The sequence below is a fragment of the Varanus komodoensis genome, unplaced genomic scaffold, assembly GCF_004798865.1.
Source record: "Varanus komodoensis strain SLA01 unplaced genomic scaffold, ASM479886v1 scaffold72, whole genome shotgun sequence".
Taxonomy (NCBI): domain Eukaryota; kingdom Metazoa; phylum Chordata; class Lepidosauria; order Squamata; family Varanidae; genus Varanus; species Varanus komodoensis.
In genome coordinates this window covers 1,511,110-1,538,323 of record NW_025336374.1, presented here as the reverse complement: position 1 = coordinate 1,538,323, position 27,214 = coordinate 1,511,110, and the positions used below count along the sequence as shown (strand labels likewise).

Below are 27,214 nucleotides of genomic sequence, written 5' to 3'. Positions count from 1 at the left end.
AAAGTAACCAAGCATTTGGAAAACTTCCGAGAACAATTTTAAAACACAGCTAAAACTGTACACGAGACATTTTCCTGTATATGCTGACGTCACTCGTGATGCGTTCCCCCCGCCTGCAGGCTGCTTGAGACCGAAATCTCCCTCTCTCCGTCCAATCGCCCCACCCCCTCCGCCGGAAAGGCCGCGCAAACCCACCCCGCCCGCGACAGCTGCCTGTTGTTATTGCCGCCAAAGCTCGCGCGCACAAAGAGCTCCTCGGGCAGCCGTGCGCGCGCGCTCGCCTGCCTGCGCATACGCCTTTCAGTAGGGAGAGGGTCTCCGCTGGAGGAGGAGCCGGCGGAAACGCACGCGCACCTTGCTTGCCCGAGTGTGCTCCTCCCCACCCCAACTGACGCTTGGGTGTGTCCTCAAGCCCTGGCCCGGGGGCGGGGAGGAGGAGAGAGGCTCGCCGTGGAACAGCTGTCGCGCATGCGCGCCGCCGGCAGCCCCGCCCCCTCCACCCATCCTTTCTCGTTTTCCTTCTGCGAGGCGACTGCTCCGCTCCCTTTCCCGTCCCTTCCCCCTCGCCCTGTCCCGTCCCTCGCTGCTTCCTTCCTCCTGTCTGTGCCATGGATGGGTAAGTACCTGCATCGCCCCGGTGACTGAGGACGGGCGGATTCCAGCCACCCGCCTGTTAAGGGGACGAAACGACTCTCCTGTCTGCCGCCACCTCCTTCCACCTCACGGGGCTACCCCTCTGCTCGGCCGGCGGCTTCTGCGTTGTGTATGCACCGTATCCGTAGTGGGCGGACGATGAAGGCAGTGGTATTTGAGGGGCTTGTGAGAGGAAAAGTGTGGGGGGGTTTCGGGGGGGGGGACACAGAAGCGAGACTGGCGCAAATTGGGCAAGTAGGTGTGTGTGAGGGGGCCAAATCATCCTTAGGTGGGGCAGCAGGATTGGGGAAATGAGGTGGATGAAACAGGCAGGGATGTTTGGGCGGAATGTTGGTCGGAGCTTCCTTCTCTGGTAGACTTCCTCCACCGTCCCTCTCGGAGCCTGTTTTCTTTCCCATGCATTCCTCCTCCTCCTCTCCCCACCCTCCTCCGCGCACACACCCTCACACGGCCTTTCTAGGGGAGTGCGGAAAAGAGGTCATGCGGAGTTTCTAGTAGGAACTGTTTGCAGGGCATGTGAAGGCGATAAAGGAAAACAAGCCTACCCTGCCTTCTCCCCCCCTCCCCCCACCAAACCACACGGAGGGAGGAGAAAAGCCGTAGCCGAGCGCTTAACTTTTCCCTTAGGTATGGCTGACCCGCTGCAAAAGCCAGCGTTAAACTTCTGGCGTATTTTTGCGCTCAGAGAAAAGTCACGCCGTCGATCTTTCCTGGTTGGCCTTTATCACTTCTGAAGGAAATCGAAAAAAATCCCCGTCAGAGGAACAGATTTCTCCTTCTCTCCATTCTGCTTTCTCTTTCTCTTCCTTTTTACGACAACGAAGGGGGAAGGTTGCGTTGAAGACTCCTCGACTGAGCTTTTTCTTTCTCTCTTTAGTGCTGTGATGGCCACTTGTCAGGTGTGGCTCTTGAGTTTTGTTTTGCAGTTGCTGTTGGAGGGGGGACGGCGGGGGAAGCGTGGTAATGTTTTAATTGGTGCCGCTGGCAGAGAGATAAAAACCAGTGTGCGCGCATGGGGAGGGGGAGGAAATGCATTTGTAAACGAGACTAAACAGGCTGGTTCTGGAAGAGAAGGGAAAAAGCATAGGCCGCTGGTGCGCTTCCTCTTTGAGCTAGGGGAATGGTGACCTCGAGGATGGGAGACTCCCACAGGAGGGGAGGAGGTTTGTCTGAGCGCATCGTGACTTTCCAACCATCACAGACGGATGGAACCAGGAAATAGAGTGCCACCTTAAGTTAAAGGTTCAGACATGTCCACTTCTAAAATTATAGCATAACTCGGCTTTTTAAAAAGTACTTTTTCCTGTAAGGGGCCAGACACTTCCTATTTTGTACTTCATAATTCTCAGCAATAACCGGAGAAGCTTGTAATGGAGAACATTGTAGTGTTGACTTTTAACTGATGTCTATTAGCTAATTAATTGGAACTCTTGCCTCACATTGCCATGAAACTGGATCCATGTATTAGCTCTTCAAATGTTCAAATCAGCTGCTCTTGTTTGTTTTGATCTATAGCTCTTACATGACTTTTTGATGCTATCTTGACTCAACAGTTAGTCCTTGGCAATTTCGGATGCTGACTCTTTTTTAAATGAATTCAAATGGATTTTAAGTACTATTATTTTTGAAAAATTGTGAATGTTAGGTTGTGAATTCTAGGTTTAATTTATTTTAGATGTTATTTCATCCTGGAGTACTTAAAATGGTACCCAGATTATGGAAATCCTATCTTCTTGAGAAGGCGCTCCCTTGAACTTGATGAAGATTACTTCGGAGGAGACATGTTCAGGATTGCACTGTAATTTGAATATGAATATTGAGTTTTACACTTTTGCTGTGTCTCAGAATTATTATATAGCAAAATCCTTTATACATACTTGAAGTTTTTGCTACATAATATTCCTTGAAGATAAGCTGAATAGATAGCTTTTACACATGACATTACTGGGTTCATCTTACCTTATTCCATGTGAAATTTATTTCACAAGTCAACTTGAAATTCTATTGCAGAAAGCTACTGTTTCATACTGTATCATGGGTTGTTGAGCACAGCAAGCCATCTCAGATATTTAGAGTGAGCTGTTAGTCACTGATAATTTAGCATGTAGTCTAGATGCATCAGTAACATGATGTTTAGAGTCTGCCTTATGTACCATTTTCAAAAAAATTCCCAGTATCTTGAGTAATGTGGTACATGTCTGCTGAGTTCATTCAATATTGGTAAGCCCAAATGTTCCAAATGTCTTTCTTTCACCTCAAAACTCTGAAATGCAAAGACCAAACACAATTAACCTTTATGCCTTCACTGGTTTTCTTCTATGTATTTTGGGTTTTCTTCTGTGAAAAGGTAGCAAAAGAAATGGAAGTTCCTAGGCTTCCAGAAGGAATGTGGTGATGGGGGAGAGGGCATCTGATCCATTAGAACATATTGTGCATTGTGCATCGTATGAACTGTATGGAGTTAGATGGAAGGCAAAGTGCAAATTCTTGTTGGGGGACAAAGTTGATGTCTCAAGGTTTGCCTGGATATCTACTTGTAAAATGATAGTAGCAGCAAACTTATCTCATTGAGAAGTTTGGTTATGATTAGGAAGATTCAACACACTGTGTAAAACACACTTTAGACTTAAAAGAGTTGTCACATTTTTTCAGTTTTATATTAGTATATAGTTTAGCAGATTATAAGTTTTAACACTTTCTCAGTGTATAAAGTCTTTTCGTGTTCTATTCTTTTGGGTGGCGTTGGGTCTAACCTGGCATTTCTGCATAGGTATGATTTTAGGTAGAAATCTTAAGCAAATGATTCTCAGCTTTAGTTTTCTATAAAATGTTGTGATGACCTCAGCAATCATGTAAGAATGAACTAAATCAGGCATAGCCAACCTGGTGCCCTCCAGATCTTTTTCACTACAATTCTTATACTCAACTACTGATCATGCTGCCTGGTCTTATTTAACTTCTAGTCCAGCCTAATGCTGAGCTAAATACAAAGGTTGCATTCTGCATTTTTCTTCTTCCATTGTAGTATTAGTCTTTTAGTTGTCAGAAGAGCATGAAGAATCCAGTTATGTTGACCATGTATTAAATTTCAAGAGGTGGGTAGATTAAGAAAAACATGCATAGCCACAAATATTAAAGAACTTCCCATCACAAAATGCATCTGAATTATTACCTCTTCCCAAAAGGAAGACCTCACTGAGCATTACCAAAACATGTGAGTAAGAGTACCATTAACTGTACCATTATTGAAGATAAAGATAAGATAAATCCTTATTGAAAGGTCATGTCCAATACACTTGAAACATCAATTTTTGCTGAATTAAATACAGCCTATGACCCATTACCCTTTCCGAAATAGAAGCCTACAAAGCACTCCACTGATTGAGCAAAATAGGATACTCCAATTCATTGTTCCGTTCTTGTTTAAGATCTTGTGTTTTGTATTTGTCCACCAGTTGTTGTTAGTCGCGAAGTCGTGTTCGACGCATCGTGACCCCATGGACCGCATTCCTCCAGGCCTTCCTGTCTTCCACCATCCCCTGGAGTCCACCTAAGCACACGCCGACTGCTTCAGTGTCTCCATCTAGCCACCTCATTCTCTGCCGTCCCCTTCGTCTTTTGCCATCAATTGTTCCCAGCATTAGGCTCTTCTCCAGGGAGTCCTTCCTTCTCATTAGGTGGCCAAAGTATTTGAGTTTCATCTTCAGGATCTGGCCTTCTAAAAAGCAGTCAGGGTTGATCTCCTCTAGGATTGACTGGTTTGATCTCCTTGCAGTCCAAGGGACTCGCAGGAGTCTTCTCCAGCACCACAATTCAGAGGCCTCTAATAGGTATTTATAAGCATGGATTGTGGGTCACTATAGCCATTTAGCCTCAGTTAATGTTTCCAGTGACAAAGGGGGCTCTGAAGCTGTAAAAGTTACAGGGCTAAAACTAGATTCTAACGGTTATTTCAATTGCCATTTTGCCATAGGTGGCAATTCATAGTTATCTATGAGTTATCACGGGGACCTACAAATATACCCAAAAAAAAATCAGCCTATCTAAATACTCCAAAAAAAACCCAATTTCTTGCCAATCATTTAAGCCTGGCTTTCTTAAAGTTAACATAATCTTATAGCAACTAGCTAGGATGTCAACTGAGGAGACATTTCTAGGAGAGGGGGCTATTGGTCCCAAATGACTGATGGAGGTTGTTTGACTGTCTAGCCTCCTCAGATACAGCCAGGTAGAAGGCAGCTTCTGAAAAAAAAACCCAACAAACCACATTTAAATTACGACCGTATTGTAAAGCACACTAATTGTCCAATTCTTTGGAAGCTGGGTTGGAAATACATTCCAATTATTTCATCAGATGGTACTCACAAATAAATGTGTAAGATCGCCAGCTAAAAATACTTTGTCAGAGTTTACAACTAGCTTCTGCTCTCAGTTGTAATTACCTTGGATCTAATGGGTTAGTAAATAGAATATGAAGTTTGTCTGGAAGTCTGTAAACTGATGTACTAAAATGTATTATTTATTTATTATTTAGCAAGCTTCTACGCCACCCCATTCGCCGAAGCCTCGGGGCAGCTCGCAACAATAAATACACAATTAACAATTATAAAACAATATAATTGGAGATGTCCTGGCCGAAGATATAAAATCAAATAATATTAACAATTAAAATGACGTTTAAATGAAAAGGTCTTGGCCTGGCACTGAAAAGCAAATAACGGCGCCATAGATTCCATAGATTGGGCGCCACCGCAGAGAAAGCTCTCCTCCGGGTACTCGCCCTCCTAATGTCCTCCATGGAGGGCTCCCGGAGAAGGGCCTCTGCCGCCGATCTCAAGGGGTGGGAGGGCACATATGAATGTAAGCGCTCATTTAGGTAACCAGGACCCAAGCCATTAAGGGCTTTATAGGTCATAACCAACACCTTGAATTGGGCCCGGACTTGGGGAGCCAGTGAAGCTGAGGGAGGACTGGAGTTATGTGAGCACAACGCCCAGTCCCCATCAGCAACCTGGCAGCTCTGTTTTGCACCAATTGAAGTATCCGGGCCGTCTTCAAGGGCAGCCCCATGTAGAGCGCGTTACAGAAGTCTAGTCGGGAAGTTACCAATGCATGAGTCACTGTCGCCAGGCAGTCATTCTCCAGGTAGGAGAACGAAGCTGAAAGAAAGCACTCCTCGCCACTGCAGTTACTTGAGCTTCCAGCGATAGCTCTGGATTGAGGAGCACTCCCAAGCTGCGGACCTTGTCCTTCAGAGGGAGTGCAACCCCATTCAGGACAAGGTCAAGGTCCCCTGCCCCGAAGCCCAATTCGCCAACCAACAAGACCTCCGTCTTTCCTGGATTGAGCTTCAGTTTATTGGCCCTCATCCAGCCCATTACCTCGGCCAGGCACTGGTTCAGCACAGCCACTGCCTCACCTGGATTGGTGGAGAACGAGAGGTAGAGCTGGGTATCATCAGCGTACTGATGATTCTGCAGCCCACACCTCCTGATGACCTCTCCCAGCAGTTTCATGTAGATGTTAAATAGTAAGGGGGACAAAATGGATCCCTGCAGAACTCCATGGCTTAACTGCCATGGCGCAGAGCCATATCCCCCAGCACCACCTTCTGGAATTGGCCATTGAGATAGGAGCGGAACCACTGCAAGGCAGTGCCTCCAACCCCCAATCCCGCTAGCCTATTCAGAAGGATACCATGGTCGATGGTATCGAAAGCCGCTGAGAGGTCCAGGAGAACCAACAGGGACGCACTCCCCCTGTCTCTCTCCCTGCACAGGTCATCGTACAGGGCGGCCAAGGCAGATTCAGTACCGTACCCGGGTCTGAAGCCGGACTGCAATGGGTCCAGATAATCAGTTTCATCCAAGAGTGCTTGGAGTTGTCCCACCACCACCCACTCCAACACCTTGCCCAAAAACGGGATGTTGGCCACTGGTCTATAATTAGTGGCCATCTCTGGATCCAGGGAAGCCGCCTTCAGGACCGGTCGGACTACCACCTCCTTTAAAGGGGCAGGTACCCGGCCATCCCTCAGAGAGGTGTTAACCACTTCCCGGATCCAGGTTCCTATCCTGTACTTGGCATTGTTAATTAGCCAAGATGGGCAAGGGTCCAATAGTTTCAAATTCTATGAAACTGGTTCAAAGGTGCAGATGAATTGCTACTAAAATTTTTAAGCTGAATTTCATTTAGCTGGTAACAATAATGTAAAGTGAGTATTGAAAAATGACTTAAACCCTCTATTATAACTTATCATGGTGTGGGTGCAGTGGGTATTAGTTGTATAAGTATATAGATTACATAAAGACACAGTGCTTAGAATGTCTTTTTAGTAGTTCTAGCTCATCTGAGTGGTTAAAAGCAATATTACCATAGGGTAGTTGTCAAAGTATTCTGTGTGTTGATGGGTTTGGGGAACAGTTCAAGCCATCACAGGTGACTGAATTGCCCTAAGCTCGCTAAAATGTAGAACACAGAACCAATGTGGTATAGTGGTTAGAGTGTTTAACTGGGGATCAAGGAAATCTTGGTTTTAGTCCCTGCTTGGTCATGAAGCTCACTGGGCAGTCACAGATTCTTAGTCCAACCTACTTCGCAAGCTTGTTGTGAGGATAAAGTGGAGTTCCTCACAAGAAGAAAAAAGGCGGGATATAAATGTAATGTAACAATAATAAGTAATTTGTGACAGAATATTAGAGGATACATATTATCAAATGCAAACTATGATTTTACTCAGAATGGATTTGATTTAAATCAGATAGGTTTAAATCATGATTTAAATCACTAGTCAGTAACACTAGATTTTAATCATGGTTTTTTACATAATTTGCATGCATGCCTGCCTTACCCATAGGTAAGCGTAAAAGCTTTCACTGCCTTTTTACTGCTTGCCCCTCCTCACACTTAGCTTCTTGTGCAGATGTATTCCATTCCCAATAATCTTCTTCTATTCATTGAATTTTTGAAATGTAGCACTTAAGAAGTAAGGGATTGATTCTGTGTATGTAGAATTACAAAGAAACACTGGGATTAAGGTTTTTTTCTCAACTCTGTGTGTTTATTATATAATAATTTTGCTGTGAAGAGGAGCCATATGATCTCGGCAGACTCAATTTCACAGTTTTGAGAAATGTAAAACCAAGCATCTGTGATAATACCTTCTAGATTTAAAAAAATGCCCAATAATCTTACAGAAACTTTTGAAAGAGCACAACATTGTGAATGGATTAATGGAATTCATATTCTAAAAGCATTAAACTTTGCATGAATATACAGCTTCATGCCACATAATTAAAAACTAGTCTTTATTTCATAATGAATAACCTTTGGACTATAATGTTTTTTTATGATACATTACATTAGATACATTAACTATCTAAAACTACATTAGATTTACATTTTATTTTAAAAAATCCAATTTAAATCAAAACATCCAATTTAAATAAAAAATCCATTTTAAAACTTAAAAAACCACTGATTTTGATCCACCCTGATTTTAGTATATTAAAACTTTGATGCCTAAATAATAGGGCTGTCAACTTATTAAAGAATGTTAAGTTGATCTGTCTTTTAACCATTGATTATTATGTCTGCATATAACTGAAATTTCATTGTAGGTGGTTTGCGCATGTAACGTTTACCAAAAGCTGTCAATCATTGTTAGACTGAAAGGAAATCTTGAATGTATTTTTAATTTTCCTGTTATGCTAAGATGCTAGAAGGAAGAATCCTCAAAAGTAAGTAAATGTGTTAACTCACAGACATAGTATTCAAACCCCTCCCCGGCTTAACTAAAGTTTTAGTTGATTAATTGCCTTATTAAAATGTGCAGTTATATTAGCAGGTTTAGTGCTTGAAAATCTAGTATGGCCCATACTGATTTCAGTGATGGACAATTTTTCAGTGCTTCATTTTTCCACTGGGAAAAAAGTATTCACTAGCATGAGTGAATGAATGAATGAATGAATGAATGAATGGTTACTGCAAATCCAACATCAGGCAAGCTTGGCAGTTTCAAAGTTGTTGATGTTTTTGAGGGGATTATCCCTAGAAAGTGTGCGATAGAATACATGTAGGATAGAATACACACACAGAGAAATGCATGTACATTTATTAGTTTATTCAAATGGAGCTAGCAACAGTGAAACTCAAGGTGCCCCAGAAATTTTTAGTGGAAGATGATAGAACTTTTGTTCAAATAAGATGAATAGCTGTCAGTTTTTGGTTTGTTAAAATATATTAGTATGGCAGCAATTTTCAATACCTGCTTTTTAAAACTGAAATGGTACCAGGGAATTGTGTGCTTAAATTTTTGCAAGTATTCTAAAAAGATTGCTTTCATAGTATAACATTTAAATCACATAAAGCATGCTTTAATTTTTTCTTTCAAAAATTTCAGGACAAATATTTTGGAAACTTTTGGACAAAAAGTTACCATGTGGTACTTTGTTTACTAAATACATAGAAATTAATGTGCTAAATTAGATTGTTCTGTTGTGCATCTGAAAAATTTCCAGTGCAAACTGATCTTTTTTCTTTTTCTCATAGGAATGACCCTATGCAAATTTGCCTAATTCAGATTTCTGGAAAAGTTGGTTCAAGTGTTTTATAATAAGTTGGATATTATGTATATTATGATGATTGTGGAAAGCAGACAATATTTGTGATATTTCTCCTCTCAAGAAATGGCTACCAGCAAGATTTAAAATGTGCTTGCTGCCATGATTATTAGAAATACTCTATTATAACTTCTTGGCTATAGTGAATGAAGAAATTTCAGATAAATCTCTTTACAGTAAGTTTACAAGGAGGCCAAGTAAGGACAATCCATCAAGCCTGTGGTTAGTAACTGAAGTTACAATTCTTCTACAACATGTTGTTCTGAAGATGTTTGGAATTGCAGCTTCTATCAGCCCCAACCAGCATGACTACTGGTTAGAGATTATGGGAGTTCATCTGGAAGGTACTGATTTGTGGGAGATTGCATTATGGCAATGCATCATAGATTTAGAATACTTGATTCAATATTAGCAAAGGTGCTTGACTTGGAAGAGATTACAGAGAAACATTGGATGGCAGGTACCTTCTGTAATTACAATTCCTACTAAATGTTTAAAATAGAAAAACATTGATGCCCAAAAGATATATTCAAATATTTAGGAAAGGAGTCCTACAAAACATTGTAATGATTATTTTGGAGGTGAAACTGCATTTAGCAGACGCTTGTATAAATGATGATAGGCTCTAAGTTATGAGGCCAACACTGGGTTATATTTTGAGGTCATATATGGAATTTGTGACAAAAGGTTTTACTGCGTCTCAGACACATACACTGTAGAGACAGTTTAATCAGGTGAAGTAATTGTTCCTAGAAGATGGAATATTGTTTCTAAATGGCATCGAGGATGCGGCAAACAGGGCTATGAAGAGCTCACTGTTTATTGAACATCTTCCTGTGTGAATATTGTTTTGTAGCCCTCAAACATCACTGGGGAGGGATCATATTTCATAGGCTGAAGAAAGATTTGCAACCCCTAAACTGTGGAGGAAGTTCCATTGACAGAAGTTGCTACCTATGCTGTTCCTATCCCTACTAATGATTGATCTATGTGTGAATCATCACATTGTGACTACCTATGCTTTGTATATCTTGGCTGAAGCTTTTAAAAATAACAATAGAAACTTAAATCGAGAGCTTCTTCTATTTTCAGATCTTGAGTTATCAGAATTAAAATGTCAGTGAAATGATTTTTACTGTCTCAGATTACAAAAACTTAAAACTTTTCAGGCAGTAACAACCAGTCTTTTGGCAGGTTGAAAACACTTTTTCCACACTGTGGAAAGGGACTATGATTAATGGTTTCTAAACAAACCAGGATTCAAAAGCCAGCATTAAACCATTGTTAGGTCTGAAAGGGAAAATCCTTGAACTAGATCTCACCCAGGAGTCACCAGTTGCCTAGCTAGGCTTATTGATATTAACTTCTATTTGACAGTTGATCCTGTAGTGGTGACTTGTAACTAATTCATGCATTAGGTTCTTGGCTCTGGTTACAGTAAAATAGATCTTATGAGCAATTTACTGGCACTGCTTAAATTGAACCTGAGCATTTCTGATGAACAGTGGCTGGGACAGTCAACACTTATTGGACATGTTATTTTATTTCCTGCATCTTGCAGTACAGAACTAATGCCTTCCAAATGTCTAACCATGGTTAAGCCATTTGGAGAGTTCATGCACAGTTCCTCTCATAAGGTGTGGTACTGGCCAAACTGAGGCTCATGAGCCACATGCAGCTCCTGGAGTTTATTTTGCAGCTCACAGAAGGGCTGAAAAAGTCTACAGTGTATTAGGTCTCCATTCACCTGTGATGGGGAGTGGGGAAGGGCTGGGACAGGGCATGCCTGGCCAAACAAGGTGTGGAAATGGGCCAGGGCTGGCATGCAAAATTGGGCTGCTTCCTCTGCAGGTCTTGTTAAAGCTGAGGGGACTGCACAACAGCTGCATGTCGGGAGGATTAGGTCCTCGTCGAAGCTTTCAGCATGGTAGCCGGTGATGAGATTTCTGACTGTTTCTGTTGCTGAGCTATGTCTTGCAATTGAGCTTCAGTGGTGGCAGTTTGCAGCTGCTCAGTTTCCTCCAATACACAGAGCTAAAAAGAAAAGAGGCCCCACTCCAAAAGGGTTAATCATTTTGGCTTGAAAGCATAGCAGTGCCCTGACCTAAGTTTGCTTAGCAAAAAGTCCTGTGTTTGTGGAGCTTACTCCTAGGTAAGCGTGTGTAGGATTGCATTAGCTCATTGATGTAAATCACTGAGTCAAGTGGTTTTGTCAGAAATCTTCCAACAACTCACATCCAAGATGGAGACTCACAAGATCTCTACTAGCAGTAATTAGCTTGATAATTGTAGCAATGTCTGTTTAGTTATAATAAATATTTGTTCATGTCTTGCAGCTCTCAAACATCTGACATTTACCCTATGTGGCTCTTCCATTGATCCAGTCTCGCTACCCCATTCTAGAGCTAACTATGGCTGTTACACAGTGTACTCCGACATTTATGCTAATCATAGTGCAGTTTGCCACCAAGGTTAGGTGACCAGGCAGGAGTTTTGACTTCAGTAGACTTAGGAAGAGTCAGACACTGTATCACATTTCAGCAAGATGCATATTGCTCATTTTTAGCTTTAGATAGTGGCATGTCCTTTCTGTTAAGGAACAGTACATTGCTGATGTCCCCAGAATTGCTTCAGTTTATCTTTGCGCTGATTTTACTTCAGTTAAAGATTTTTCTTAGTATGTTCTGATATTTGTTCCGATCTACTGGGATGTAAGTTCTTGCCCATGTAAACATTGTTCTTGTGCCAGAAGAGCCTAGAATAGAAGGATGTTTTATATCATCTGTGGAGCCATATTTGATAGTGCTTGTATATTGCATTGTCAGCTTGGGAATAGGCATTTTTTAAAAAGTTGTTGCTTAACTTCAGTGGTGCTACAATTTAATGGATATGTTAGTTATAAAGTCTCTTCATTTTGAATGATGTATGTTCTTCTGACCCAATAATTCTCTTCTCAGTTCATCAGTGATCTTAATATTCTTTGTGTGTAGTACACAGATATTTGCAGTTTAATTTATGTTTTGATAATCTTTTATTTTATTTATGCATGGATGATACCAGCAGCTCTGTGATGGTAAACTTATAATAGTAAGTATGAAATTGATAAAATAAGCCGTGCCAAGGCAGACTGTAACCCTTGAAGGACAGCAACAGAGAGAAGCATTGGAGGGAAAGCTCTGCTCCTTATCCACCCTTTTACAGTCTACCATGGAACTATGAGTTTAATAGATTTAGGAAGCTAGTCAAACATTGTATCTCATTTGAGGAAGCCAAATATTAGTTGTGCTCAGCTTTAGGTGGTAGCATATTGCTTCAGTTATGCCTTAATATTTCAGTAAAAGCAATTTGTTGCCATTCATTAAGGAAGCAATATTTTGGGAAACGTGAGAGATCCTTTTTATTATCACACTGGAAGTTAACATACAAATGACCATATAGTGTTGTCCCCTGCATCTAGGAATATTTATTATTCCTCTTTCCTGGTATTCAGCTTGAACTAAACAAACTCATGCATTTTACATTAACTTGTGTCTAGAATGTAAAATACGGTGACCATATCATCATTTTTCTTAATTGCAGTATAGTGCTAATGTAAAGGTTGAAAATTTTGTCCTTGTCTTTCTCACCCAAAGGCTGCTTTTCTGAGATTCCCACTTAATTGTGGGCTCAAATGCCTAGTATTACTCAGTAGTAGCAAGATGTTATGCTTTTCACTTGTACACATTGATGTTAAATGGTGTGATGTGCTAATCTAGAATATGTTGATCATAAATGCTTAAATAGGACACCATGAGCAAATTTCTAAGTCGTGGTTCATGCAGTTTGATGAACTAGGGTGTGATAGGTAGCTTCTTGATTACTGAGGCATATTGATAGAAAAAATATCTTCCTTGTAGATGAGCGTGATGCTTTTACATTGACATGCAGTTGGGTTTCCAAAAGACAAAAGTAATTGATTAAACATATTTTCACCTTTATATACTTTAAATTGAATTGTCTTGGATACAGTTATACCTATATAATAAAAGTTTAATAATGGTTTCAGTTCAGTGTAGTCTGTTTTTTGTTTCTTGTTGAAAGGCAGAGGAGTCTGTCTTGCTCTTTAGGGAAGCCTATGGCTTTGTAATTCATGCGTTTCATGAGATTAAACTTCTCTTTTCTCATACTATGTGTTACTAAACTGCCCCCCTCCTTTTTTTTTTGCAAAGATGCTCCATAACTCATTTCATTCTTCTGATATTTTTTCCTTTAGCTTTATTTACCACTGCCTGTGCAATAACTACTTTTCTAACTTTTCCATTTTCTCCCATTTTTTTTTCATACAGTGTTGTTACAGATCTTATAGCAGTCGGTTTAAAGGTAGGCATCCTTTTCTGTCCTTTCATATGCACTTGTTACCCCATTTTTATTATTTCTGATAACACCCTGATGTTCATATGCATCATTTCTTTCCCTGTGACATTTCTCTATTTCAGTCTTATTTTTTTCTTACAAACTGAATCTTAACTGTTCTTACAGGTTCACAGTTGTACTTCTCCCAGTTCAGCTTTCTCTCATTAACATTGGAAAATAAGGGTCTTAAAGACCCATGTGCTGGTCTGATATTCCAGCACTTTGACAACAAACTCTTGAAATGTTGCATCTATCCCTGTATTAAGTTTAAAAAGTCCAAGAGTTTTTTAAAAAGTTGATTAATATGTTACAGTATGTTTTGAATTTTACTGCTAAAGCCTCTAGCTACTCTCTGCTCTTCAGAATTTTAAGAATAGCATCTCAATATCCATGTGTCTTATAGACTATTTTGTAAACTGTAGGCTTATGTAGCGAAGACTACTTTGTAAACTGTAGTCTTGATGGACAGTTTCCCCATCCATGATATATGTTTTATTGTACCAGCATCAGTATTAAATGATGTAAAGCAGGGGTGGGCAACCTGCTACCTTCTAGATGTTTGGATGACAACTCACATCATGCACAGCCAGTACAGTTCAAGATCAGGGATCATGGAAGTGGTAATCTAAAACATCCAGAGGGTTCCAGTTTGCCTGTCAGTTCCAAAAAAATGTCCAGGAAACAGTTATAGTTGGATATAACTCACAGATGCCACTTCAGTGGAAGATTAGTGTTCCATGTTATGCCATTTAAAGGATGATTCTAAATACAACTATCCAACAGTAAAGCTCATTGGGTTAAATGGGGCAAACTTCCCAGGGAAAAGGCTGTAGGATTGAAACTTTAGAAAATAAATCAACTCTTGATGATAGAAGAACATAGACAATTTAAAAAACCAAAACAAATTTGGAAAATTAAAAAGGCAACATTAAAACCTCCTTAAACTGTGAAACAGAAATCTTTTCATTACAGTTCATAGCTTTTTAAAGAGTAAAACAATGGTTTTAGACTTAAACTTATTTCAAATTATGGCTTTTATCTATTGGATGATGGTGTTTTCTTAATGTAGCTTATGATTTAAAGACAAAACTAAAATGACTCTGGCAACATTGTGGTTCATATTCAAAAGGTGGCCATCTTTGTTATCTGCATTCTGATGTTGGTTTTAAAATAGATTAAATGGAATGTATTCACTTAAGTGGAAAGCATGACTGTTATTGAGCTGTATGTACTTAGAAAAATTAACCCAAATCTGAAGACATACCATCAGTGGGTATGTAACAGGTTGATTTTTGTCTAGCCATCTTATAAGTCAGCTAAAGGGTCCTTTCTAGAAGAACTGTGTTTCTGTAATCACAAATACAGGGAAACCCTAGTGACATGCTTAGAAAATGAATATCTCCAGTACCTTTTGGTTTTCTTTAGCTCTTAGTTTATACTTGCTGACTTGCTCTGTTGGTTCTGTAGCACACTGAGAAGCAAAAAAAGGGCACAGAAAACAGTGAAGCTTAGGTTGGAAGCATTCTCAAATCTTGCCAATTTAAGAGTTGAGGAAAACTTGGGCGAAATGTGGAATAACATGGTTCCTGAATGGAAACTAATATTAACCTCTTCAGATACCTTTGATTGAAATTGCTCAAAACATGTGGTGAGCAACACTACATTGACTTTTCAAAGAACTAAAAGTCTGTATGGATTCTTTGTTTTTGTGCATCATTAAAATGTCTAGAGTAGGCATGTGTCATTCTATATGGGAAGAAAGAGAAGTAGTGCCACTTGGCTCTCATCTGTAGAATGGTAACTGAATGACAGATAGATAGAAACTTTATTATAGTCAAAGACCAGCTCCATTGAATAAATAAATAGATTTTAAAAAGAAGAAAATACATTGAAGGTTATCTGTCATAAAACCCCAGTCAGATTAATAATTACTTTGACACAATATGCTACTATCATACTTCATATCAGTCATCTTAAGTAGATGACATTCTCAGTTGGAGTTTGTCTTTTCTCCAAATAGGTAGGACCACACCCCCTCAGGATCTGTCTTTGGACACCCATCGAGGCCGTGAAGAATTTAGTGACACTGTATGTTATCGTTGAATTAGTGTCAACCATCTGTGTGTGTGTGTGTAGAGAGAGAGAGTTCCATATGGCTGGGTGGTAACTGAATGGAAAACTGAATTTGTCAAGCAAAGGTTGTGATTTGATCTAAGAACCCATTTCCTCCTGGTTCATCCTAAGTAATTCCTAATCCATTCAGTGTTTGAAAACTATATGGTCTCTCCTTTGTATATTGCACTTTGATATGGATGGAGTATGAGTTGAATTTTGTGAGGCATGTGGAAAGGAGACTCAAATGTTTTGCTGGTATTCTCCCTGAATAGTTTGAATGCATGTGGAATTCCCATAACATCACAGTAGCTCAGCTATGGGAGCCTGTGGTATAGAGGTTAAGACTGGAGGACTGGAACTGAAGAGATCTCATTTCTAGTACCCTCTCAGCCCTGGAGCTCACTGGGTGACTTTGGGCCAGTCACAGACTCTCAGGCCAACCTACCTCACAAGGTTGTTGTTGCTGTTGTTTCTGTTTGGGAACAAACATATTTATTAAATATTAATAAATGACTTGGGGTCTGAATATCTCATGGATTAAAAGAATAAAGAACTGGGCTCAGGTGAACCTTATGCTAAGAGTCCAGCTCATTCTCCTGCTCTGTCCATGTGATCCTGAAAGCCAGGAATGAATGTTCTTCCCATCCCCTCCTCCCAAATATCTAACTTTTTTTAGGGAGAAGAAATAAGGACCTGGAACCAGCGGGGCCAAAGCTGACAGTAGGCAGAAAAGTATCATTTCATCTAATACATCCCATATTTTTCTCTGTATTCATGCTTCAGCATGCGCATCCATGCCACATTCACATCCATCCATGCTCCCCACTGCTCAGGTTTTAGTCAGCAATCAGCTGTGCAGTGCAAGGGTAAATGAATGTGGGTAAGAAAGAATGTAGGTAAGGATGGTTTAAATCTTCCCTCTGCCTTGCCCAGCAGACTGGTAGGAAATCACTGAGCAGCAAGCAAGGGTGGGGTTGGGGAGGAGAACCAAGGAGGACAAGGAAGAGGGATTAGAAGCTAGAGGGCAGACATATAACATATAAATATATAACATATATAACATAGGCAACATATAAACTGCCTGAGATTTACAGGCAGTTTATATGTTGAAAACAGCTGCAATGTGGGCCGGGCATGATTTGCATATTTAAAGCCCAGACACAGCTTGTGTCATTTGAGTTGGGAACTGCAGGTTATGTGAAGGTTAAACAACTCTCACATAATTCATCAATAGACCATGGGTTAACAAAAATGGCTGTCAGCACATGACAATTCATGCCAATTCAGTTCCACAAACAAGGTGCTTTAGGTTTGTAACTCCTGCTTTAGGCTATGAGGTTTGATATAAAAGGTGGATATCTTGGGATATGTTTTGATCTGCAAATCCCTATCATTGCGGCATGCATAGCCAGTGATAAGGCAGGGCCCCAGATTACCCATCTTGACTCAAAGGATACTTTAGCTGTGAAGGTTGACTTTGAGAAAATGTGCCAAAAGGTTCTCTGGGCCCCTATCCTAGCTCCTTAATGTGATGCCTGAAGCTTCAGCTACTCCCTTGTCTGACTTACTGTAGCTATGCAGTGTACTCTGTTGCCAAAGATGCAGGGCAAGAAAAGTGTGCTTTGTATATGCTCCCAAGTTTTGGGCGGCTGTGAGTAGTTATAGACTCTCTGAAAAGGTAGCAGTTCATCATCAGTGGAGACTCTACCCTAGCCACCTTTATTTAAGCATAGGAAAATCTTTGTATATGGGGTTGAGTTTATTTATTTATTTATTTATTTAGGAGACTTCTATGCTGCCCCATTCGCCGAAGCCTTGGGGCAGCTCACAACCATAAATAAACTTCAAAATAGAATAATATAAATTAACAATATAAATTAAGTCGCCCTGGCCACAGAATAAAATGAATAAATAATATTAACAATTAAAATAATATTTGAATAAAAAGGTCTTCACCTGGCACCGAAAAACAACAACAGCACCAGGCGGACCTCTCTGGGGAGCGCATTCCATAGATTGGGCACCACCACAGAGAAAGCCCTCCTCCGAGTACCTACCCTCCTAATTTCCTTCATGGAGGGTTCCCAGAGAAGGGCCTCTCCCACAGATCGCAAGGGGTGGGCGGGCAGGCATATATAGGAAGTTTACTAATATAGGAAGTACTAGACAACAAAATGTTATAAAGATGATATATGTGACTTTCTTTTATTTATTTTTAAGTAGTTTCATTTAACCCTGAGGTGAGCAATGCATGGCTCACAGTTCATATGAGTTTCCTGCTACTTCATGATGTGCCTCCTTGTATCTCCCAAATTAAAAAAAAGTTTGATTATTTAACAGAAAAAATAGTAATCATAGTGACTGCAGAGTACCTAAAATGGCCACTATGCAAGCCAAATTGAGTTCTTTGGCACTCTGTAGCTATTACATCTTACCAAAAGAGTTAAATTTTGCTTGGAAACAATTAAAATTTAACCATCACAGCTTCATAGAATGTTTTTATGCCAAATTTTTGACTATTTTTCTACTTCTTTGGGATTGCCTTTTGGACTATGGGATATGGGAAGCAAAAATGGCTCATCTGAAGGATTCTCATTCTTTAATTAGTAATTTCTTGACTTTTTGGCTAAGTTGAAGTGTAGTATCTGTAGTCGGAATGCTGAGCCTTCTGACGGATGCTCTTTGCTTTTTCCAGGGGCTAGCAGTTTACAAAATCTGCTGCCAAAATCTTTTGCCCACCTATCTGGTCACATCCCAGGCCAAGTCTTAATCTGCTTCATTCTTCAGTGTTTTTTTTTTAACTGGACAGAGACAGTTTAATCTACTGAGGTGTTTTGAAAATGTTGATTTAATTGAATTATTTCTATGCTGGTTTGCAAAGGTATCATTGCATATCTATCATGAAACCCCTACACATTGCACATGATCTTGGTCATGACCTAGAGTGTGTGCTCAGATCATACAGGATCCTCAGCATGCCTCTTGGGCTAGGAGTGCAAACATACTTAGCTATTGTGACTGTACAAATGGTAGACAAGTTATTGTCAGATATATTGCCCACCAGTCTGCTATTACTGATCTCTGAGGAATTTCTAAAGAATCTCAGTGCTGAGATGAGAAGAAGGTAGACTGAAATTGAACTGCCCATAGTGTAAGTTCTTTTCCTTATGAATTAGGCAAGAATACTCTAGGGGAAACGAGTAAATTTGTGCATGAAAGCATTTGTGTGACAGCCCTAATCCTGGTACTGAAAAATTCTTGGGCTGAATTGGTGGACCTTAGGGTTCCAATGGTAGGTGGTGGAGGAGGAGAATAGATGTTCCTTTCCTGGGCAAGGATCTTGAGCCATGAGTAGCCAAGCAACTCCAGACACTTTCAGATACTTTTGAATAAAAATCTGTTTTAGTTGGGGTTCAGGGTGGCTTTTGGCATGAAAACTGTGTTGATCATCCTGGGAGAAAGATGGGGAGTGTGACCTTGCTGATGTTTCTGGATCTCTTGGTGACTTTTGGTACCATCAACAGTGGTATCCTGGGATAACTGTTGAAATTGATAGTAAGAAATATTGCATTCCAGTATTCTGCTCATACTTGGAAGCCTGGCTCCAGAGCATGTTCCTTGGGGAGTATTGCTTATTTCCATGTATTCTTCAGAATGGAGTTCTGCAAGAATCTGTTTTATTCCTCATACTGAATGGGATTGTCTGAAGTTTTGGAGTGTGTTGCTATCAGTATGCTGGTGACATGCTGTCCTATTTGCTTTCTATCTCCATCAGGTAAGGCTGTGGGTGTGCTTAATTGGTGTTCAGCTGTGACAATGGATTGAATGATGGCTGACAAATTGAAGCTCAGTCCAGATAAGATTGAGATGCTGTTGGTAAAGGGTAGAGGATTTTCACTTGTTCTGAACTGGATAGGATGTACTCTCCTTGAAGGAGTGGATTCATTGCTTGGGGTTTCCCCTGAACCATCTTTGATACCTGAAGCTTAGGCGGCTTCAGTGGCATGAGATGCTTTCTACCAGCTTCAGCTGATGGCCTAACTTCACCCCAGTCTGCAACCAGGAATAGCCAGCTTTCATTAATCTATGTTGTTGTAATTTCATAATTCAGGTACTGCAATGCACTCCATGTAGTTGCTGCTCGGGAAGGCTATGCAGTTGGTACAGCATATACAGCCATACTTTGATCTTAAAGGACTGTGTTTATGGCAAACAAAAAAAAAAACCCTTCCCTGTTTTGCCTGTCGTCTTAATTTCTTCCTTTAATTTTATTAGGCAAAAACCTGATTAGTAGGACTATGGTCTACGGTCCAATCATTTTGATTTTATTTATTTCCTTATAAAATTTATATGCCACCTACTAGTCCATAAGGATTCTGTAAGCGGCTTATAATAGAAATTTTCCAGCAACTTTGTTTGCACATTATTTCATTAAAGATTTGTTCTTTGTATGGCTGAACTTCAGACACATATAAATATAACTGAAATGTTCTCCAGTGTGCAGTACCCTCCAAATTTGTTCAAAACTGTCATGATGCCCACTCTGCCACTGGAAGCCTTCTGTTAGGCACCTGAGAGTAAATAATAGATTGGTATGTCATATAACTTACCTTATTCTCTCATAAGTTCCTTAAAAATGAGTATAAACTCTCTAACATTCATTCCTCCATTTATTCCTTCAGCATTGCTTCCTAGTAATGACTATCTAATTAGGTGATGGTAATGCTGGATGTTCTTAACTTCATTCTGTTTTACAGCTATAGCTCAAAACCTGAATAAGATTTCTGCTAGCATGTCCATAAGCAACAAGCAGATTATTTGAGAAAGAAGCAGTTGCACCTGACATTCTTATTATAGAAGGTGGTTTTTGTCATGGTATTCAGAGTTCGACTGCTGCTTGTTTCATTTGGAATGTTATGATTTTATTTAAATGTTAGTCTTGTCTCTTTTCTTGGTTTGATGAATTAAGCAATTGCAAATTTAACTGATTCAAGAGGGCATATTTCATTGGTAGACTTGTGAGGCTATTTGATTCTGCTGCTGTGTTGACCAGAAAGGTGGTATTAGCTACTAATAAAATAGACCTCTCATTGTTAAGTTGCATTACTTGATATTGGCTTCAATATTTTAAACATGTTATATTGACTTGTTGCTAATATAGGACTTGATTAAATTTAATTCAAAACTGCAAGAATGCTTTTTTAATAAGATGAAATAAATTTGAAGACCTAGCCTTATGTTGAGCAACTTCACACAAGAAGTAGAGCATATATCCACAAACCCTTTAGATATGACATTAAAAGCTTAAGATTTTCTATGTTTATGGAGCTTTTATTGCCCCCTTTTAAATTTGCCAGCTGATAAATTTGGGGCTAATTTTCACATCATTGCTACAAATTTGGGCCAAGAATGTTCAGATAGGATGGAAGGAATCAATGTTTTTAATGGAATCCTGCAGATGTGGAGGTGGGTTTACAAATTATATAACACCAGATAAACAAAACATCTTTTGATGAAAAGTAAAATTTGAAATTGTTAGAGCCAAAAAATTATTGGCTTCACTACCCAATATTATACTCCAGTTGTCTCTGCTTTTAACTTGCTATCAATTCATAGAGCCTTTAGGCCAAAACAGCTGGAGGATCACTAATTTTACTCCCTGTCTTAGAGTGATTTGATTTAGCATGTTTAATTTAACCTTTGAAGCAGCACAACTAAACATAAAATCCCATGCTCAGTTTTTCTCCCAATACATCTGAGGTATTTTCCCAGAAATATTTGAAGGGAAAGATTAAAGCAAACTTACTGTGATTCAAATGTTACATTGTGAAGTCAAATGTTTTAGAATACTTGTAAAATGTAAATACAATAGCATGTACTTCCCTTACTTCCTAGTTCTACTACAGACTCAGACATTTTTGTATTTTAGTGACATATGTGTTGCCTCATGCATGTGCTAGAGACAATAATTTAAAAAGCATTAATTACAACTTAGAATCTGCCCAGCTAGCCTAATATTAGTTTTGCTGTTACATCCATTCATTGTTACTAGTGAAGTTACTGAACATTTTCTGTTGAAAATAACCCACTGTAAATTTTTATGTTCCACATCACTATTGCTAATTTCCTGTATACTTTCCTTTGGCCATCATACCTGTAGTGGAAAGTGTAGAGCTAGACTTGGCAGCAACTGTAGCTCAGAATTTCTTGGTTGGGGAGGCAGAACATTGGGGTCAGTAGAGAAGACAGCATGTCACCAGCCCATGAAAACTTATTAGCTCTTTTTAAACAATATTTATCTGCAAGTGCTTACATTTGAGCACATTTTATGATATCTATTTTGAGTCAAATCATATTGCTACATATTTTTTACTCCACTCATATTTTGTGAAAAGAGAAATATAAGATTATTTAAAGCTCTTTGTGATTGGTATTCTGAATTTTCTGAGACGTCTTTTCCCTTGTTTCTAGTATCTTTGTATTATTCATCATTGTGGCCTCTGTGCATTACACATTATGGATGGATGCTGCGCCTGCGCAGTGCCTGCAGCTGGGAAAGATTCAAAGCTTTAATGGTTTTGACAGGAACTCCACGCCCCTCCCCCCATAGTATAAAGGGTGGCATGCCTACCATTTCCCCAGTCTTCTTATGACCGCCATTCGACCGCCATTCGACGTGCTTTGAGCCTTTTGTTCTCTCTTGTAGCTATACTTGCCGTTCTTGAAAAAACATCTATTTGTTGCTCTCTCTCTTGTTAAGATCTCCCTTCCAAGTTAAAACTACCTTTCCCCCCTCCCCAGTTTAGAAAATTCTTCCCCTTTCTCTCCCCTCCCCCCCCAAAAAAACCCCCAAACCCTTCTATCATTATTCTTATACTTTTTCTTTCGCTTCGCTTTCGTCTTCTTTTCTTCGATGGCTCAGTGAGCAGCCTTTCATAAGTGCTCCAAGTGCGGGGCCAAGATGTCCCCCATGGATCCGCACAACCTGCGACTTCTTTGCTTGGGGCAAGGACACAGGATTGACAAATGTGGCCACTGCCAAAGCAGGCCCACAAGAACCGTCTCTGGAAGATTCTTTGGGACCAGGCCTTGCTTGCATCTGACCAGCTCACAGCTCAGACCATGCCGGCAGGCCCATCCGTGGCTTCTCCTCCTTGTCCATCGGCTGATGGTACAAGTTCAGTGGAGGCTACTCGCTCCTCTCACTCTCCTCACCAAAAGCAGAAGGAGAAGAGGAAGCATACCGGATCTGATGAGCCCTTGACTCCTTAAGAAGGCCAAGATGGACAAGTCAGATCGCAAGCAGAAAAAGCTTGCTAAACTGCCATGGAGAAACTTGGGCTTGACCACTCCATCAGTCCTGACCGCTGTCTCAGTCTCGACACCATCTGGTCCAAATATCCAAGTGATGCAAGTGACCCCACCGAGGTCTCCTCAGATGATTTCTATCTCTGCTCCATCCACTCTGGACCACTCTGAGGCCGCGGTTTGCGGGTCCATGTCCGATGGTGAGATTCAATCCCAGACTGGACAACCATCGGTGCATTCATCTACTCTGATGCCGACTTTGCCTGAGGCTTTTCCAAAGGCTCAGCCTCAGTCCGACACATGCCACCATCAGCGTGTTCCAAGTCAGCCCTTGACGAGCTGGGTACTGATGCGTTACGGTGATTTTGATTGTCCCATTCCTACCCATGGGATTATTTTCCACTGTATGGGTACTATCCAAGGCCCTCCATGCACCACCATCGCACTCCTCCTCCTCTGATGCCGAGAGACACCCCCTCGACATTGGCAGCTGCTCTCTCCAGACCTCCTCCTCCTCCGTCCGGTTCATTTTCCAGTCCCCCATATCAATACGATTCTAATTCAGAGGACTTGGAGCGGGCTTCCACTTCGCCTGACACTGTCCTCTCCACACAAGGTCCTGGTTCTCTGGAGGAGTCCTATTCCACCTTTGGACAATTGATGGCATGACTGGCTAGATCCTTGGAGATCGAGGTTCAACATCGCGTCGATCCCAGCACGGACAATTTCTATGACATCATCTACAAGGAGCAGTCTTCGGCCATTTCCCTGCCACTCATCACAACTCTTTGGCAGGCTATGATCGACACCTGGGAGTTTCCAAACCAGCGATTCGACGTTATGAATCGATGTATAAGGTCTGGGAACAGGACATCCCATTCCTTTTAAAGCATTTCAAGTCCAACTCTGTTGTCGTTGAGTCTTCGCAGGCTCGGAGAATAGGGAGCACTCCACTCCCAGAGCCAAGGAGGGATGCACAATCGACTTGGATGTCTCACCGTATTTATACTGCCATGGGTCATGGCCTTCGAATTTCAAATTATGAAGTGACAATGGCCAGGTACCAATACTTTCTCATGCAGAGGCTTGAGTCCATCACATCAACTCTTCCAGAGCAGCAGCGAGACCTGACTCATGTATTCATTCGTGAAGCCATGCAGCTGGCCATCCTGCAATTGAGTATGGCGAGACATGTTGATTGTGACTTGAGAGCTCTAGTCGGTGTCATCGCTTTGTGTCGGCATGCTTGGCTCCATTCCTGCAACTTCCCTGATGAGACCAAGAGGCGCATTGAGGGCATGCCATTTGACGGTTCCGGACTCTTCAACGCATGAACCAACCATAAATTGGAGAATATCTACAAGACGTGTATCACCGCTCGCTGGATGGAGATTCCCCCCCAGAGCCGACGTAAGTGGCCCCCATCTTGCTCTCAGTACAGATACCAACCGTATCATCAATACACCTCCCGTCAGCAATTCCAGCCTCACCAGCAGCAGAACCGCAAGCAAACCATGCCTCGCTATCACCAGGCCTGTCGCCACCCCGACACTGACAAGTGTCAACACTGACGGGACATTTGAACCTTTCCTCTCTCCCACTACCCACCTTCCCCTCTTTTGGGGATTGGCCGCAAGGCCGATTCCCTATTTGGGAGTCCATCACATCTGATAAGTGGGTACTTTCCATCATGGAGCATGGATATAAATTAGAGTTTGACACCGTGTCCCCATCGGGACCAATCTGATATACATCTCCTCCGGTCCTTCAAGACGAAGTTTCCCAACTACTTCATAAAACTGTGATTTGACAGCTCACCCACTCTGAGGGGCTCCACAGCTTCTTCTTGAGATATTTTATGATCCCAAAATGGGATGGTGGTCTACGCCCTATATTGGACTTGCATGGTATCAATAAGTTCATCAAGACTAAAAAATTTCAGATGACCACCTTCCAAAATATCCTTCCATTGCTCAGGAGAGAGGATTGGTTCGCATCTCTGGACTTGACAGATGCTTACTTTCACATCAGTATCCACCCTACTCATAGGCAGCTACTCCTGTTCACTGTTGGTACCGACATTTTTGAGTACAGAGTTCTTCTCTTCAGCCTTGCTACTGCTCCAAGGATCTTCACCAAATATATGGCTCCTGTTTGCACCCACCTGAGGCTAAAGGCATTCATATTTACCCTTACCTTGATAATTCGCTGCCCGTCTCTTCTTCCAGAAAAGGCCTACTATCAGCCATCAATACTACATGTACCCTTTTAGATAAACTTGGACTCTGTATTAACATCAAGAAAACCTGCCTCATTCCTTCGCAGGTCATCAACTTCATTGGAGCTCGCCTTGACTCACTTCACGCCCGAGCCTTCCTTCTGCAGGCTCGAAAGGACAAGTAACGTTCCTCCATCCATCGGATCTCCACGAACTGGACAGTGTCTGTGCTTTCCATACAGAAACTGCTGGGCCACATGGCCTCCACAGTCTCTGTGGTTCCCAATGCCAGATTGCGGATGAGACCATTACAGCTATGGTTCAACCGTCTCTTCCAACACAACCCTCCTCATCGTCTGCTTGAACTGCCTGCCTCCATTCTTTGGACTTTGTCATGGTGGATAGTAGAAAACAAACTCTCCATCAGGGTTCCATTTTGACAGCCTAGCTGGCTTTGACACCCTATACCGATGCTTTCCTTATGGGATGGGGAGCACACTGTGCCGACCTTTGCACTCAGGGTGCTTGGCAGGGACATGAGACCTCCAGACTTCTCAACTATCTGGAACTTCTGGAGGCCTTCAAAGACCTCTGCTCCTTCGAGAGTATCCTTCAGGACCGAGTAGTTCAGATAGCTTCGGACAATGTAGTTACGGTGTTCTACATCGAGAAGCAGGGCAGTATGAAGTCTGCTCCGCTGGCTTAGCTTGCCCTCCGTCTATGGGACTGGTGTATTCCCAGAGGGATCACCCCTCTCGCCATTCACCTTGCCGGAACCAACATCGAGGAAGCAGATGCTCTCAGCAAGCGCATGTCGACAACTCACAAGTGGGAGTTAGATCACCAGGTCTGCTGACAGCTCTTTCAACTCTGGGGTTCACCGGACATAGATCTATTTGCCACCCACAGCAACTCAATCTGCACAGCTTATTGTTCCTGAGTGGGCATCGGTCCAGACTCAATTGGAGATGCACTGATGGCTTCCTGGACAAAAATGTTCTTTTACACCAGGGGTCCTCAAACTTTTTCAATAGGGGGCCAGTTGAAAGGCGGTGACTACATGTGCGGGCCGGTGAGGAGGGGGGACCTGGGTGCACGGGCCAGTGAGGCATCATCGAGTGTGTGCAAGGTGGCATTGGGTGTGCTCGTGACACGCACACTTGGAGAGCTCCCAGCGAGTCCAAAACCATCTCCGAGCAAGCAAGCTACTGCCTCCAACCCATGCTGCAAGGCAGCGGCGAGTGTGCATGCGCAGGGGAGGCAGGCGGTGGCTTGCTCGTTCGGAGATGGTTTTGAATTCGTTGAGAGATCTCCCAGCAAGTCCAAAACCATCTCCGAGCGAGCAAACCGCCGCCGCCTGCCTGCACGGCAAGCACGCATGTGGGGGTGCTGCCGCAGGCTGGATGAAAACATGTTTTACACATTTCCTCCAATACCTCTCATCACAAAGACTAGCCAAAATCAATCAAGACAGTGCCCGAGGGATTCTCATCACACCTTGCTGACCCTGGTTTCCCACCATTCTCTCCAGGAACACTTTCCCTCGTCTTCTGCAGATTCCACATCTTCTCACTCAACAAAGCGGTGCCATTCAACATCCAGATCTACATTCTCTGAACCCTCACAGCTTGGCTCATCCAATAACCAGTGCTGCCTCATCAATACCTACAACTCTGTCGGATTTGACACCTCCTCTGCAGCCCTCTGCCATGGCTGCACCATTGGTTTCAACATCGGTTCCCAGCTCTTCTTTAAATCCAAACACTTTCCATCCTGACATACAGTTTATTCTTCAGTCTGCTCTAAGACCAGCTACTTGCCGCTCATATGAGGCGAAAATGGAAATGCTTTGCCTCATTTGCGGTAACCAATCATTTTACTCCTCATTCAGCCTCAGTTGAGAACA

The 27,214-nt window shown here is 41.7% G+C and overlaps 1 protein-coding gene across 4 annotated transcripts in view; it reads left to right on the top strand.

Moving 5' to 3' along the window:
• The first annotated feature begins 501 nt into the window (after positions 1-501).
• The window catches only part of PTBP3 (polypyrimidine tract binding protein 3), a 75,826-nt gene continuing 49,113 nt past the window's right edge, over positions 502-27,214 (top strand). Inside the window, exons 1-2 of one of the 4 annotated variants that reach the window (XM_044452478.1) lie at positions 505-616; positions 13,601-13,634. In XM_044452478.1, coding sequence (XP_044308413.1) covers positions 609-616; positions 13,601-13,634 — 42 coding nt within the window. In that variant the 5' untranslated portion in view covers positions 505-608. Of the gene's footprint in view, positions 617-1,534; positions 1,554-13,600; positions 13,635-14,293; positions 15,756-27,214 lie in introns of those variants that run through there. The other 3 variants (XM_044452479.1, XM_044452480.1, XM_044452481.1) reach the window with 3 other exon arrangements.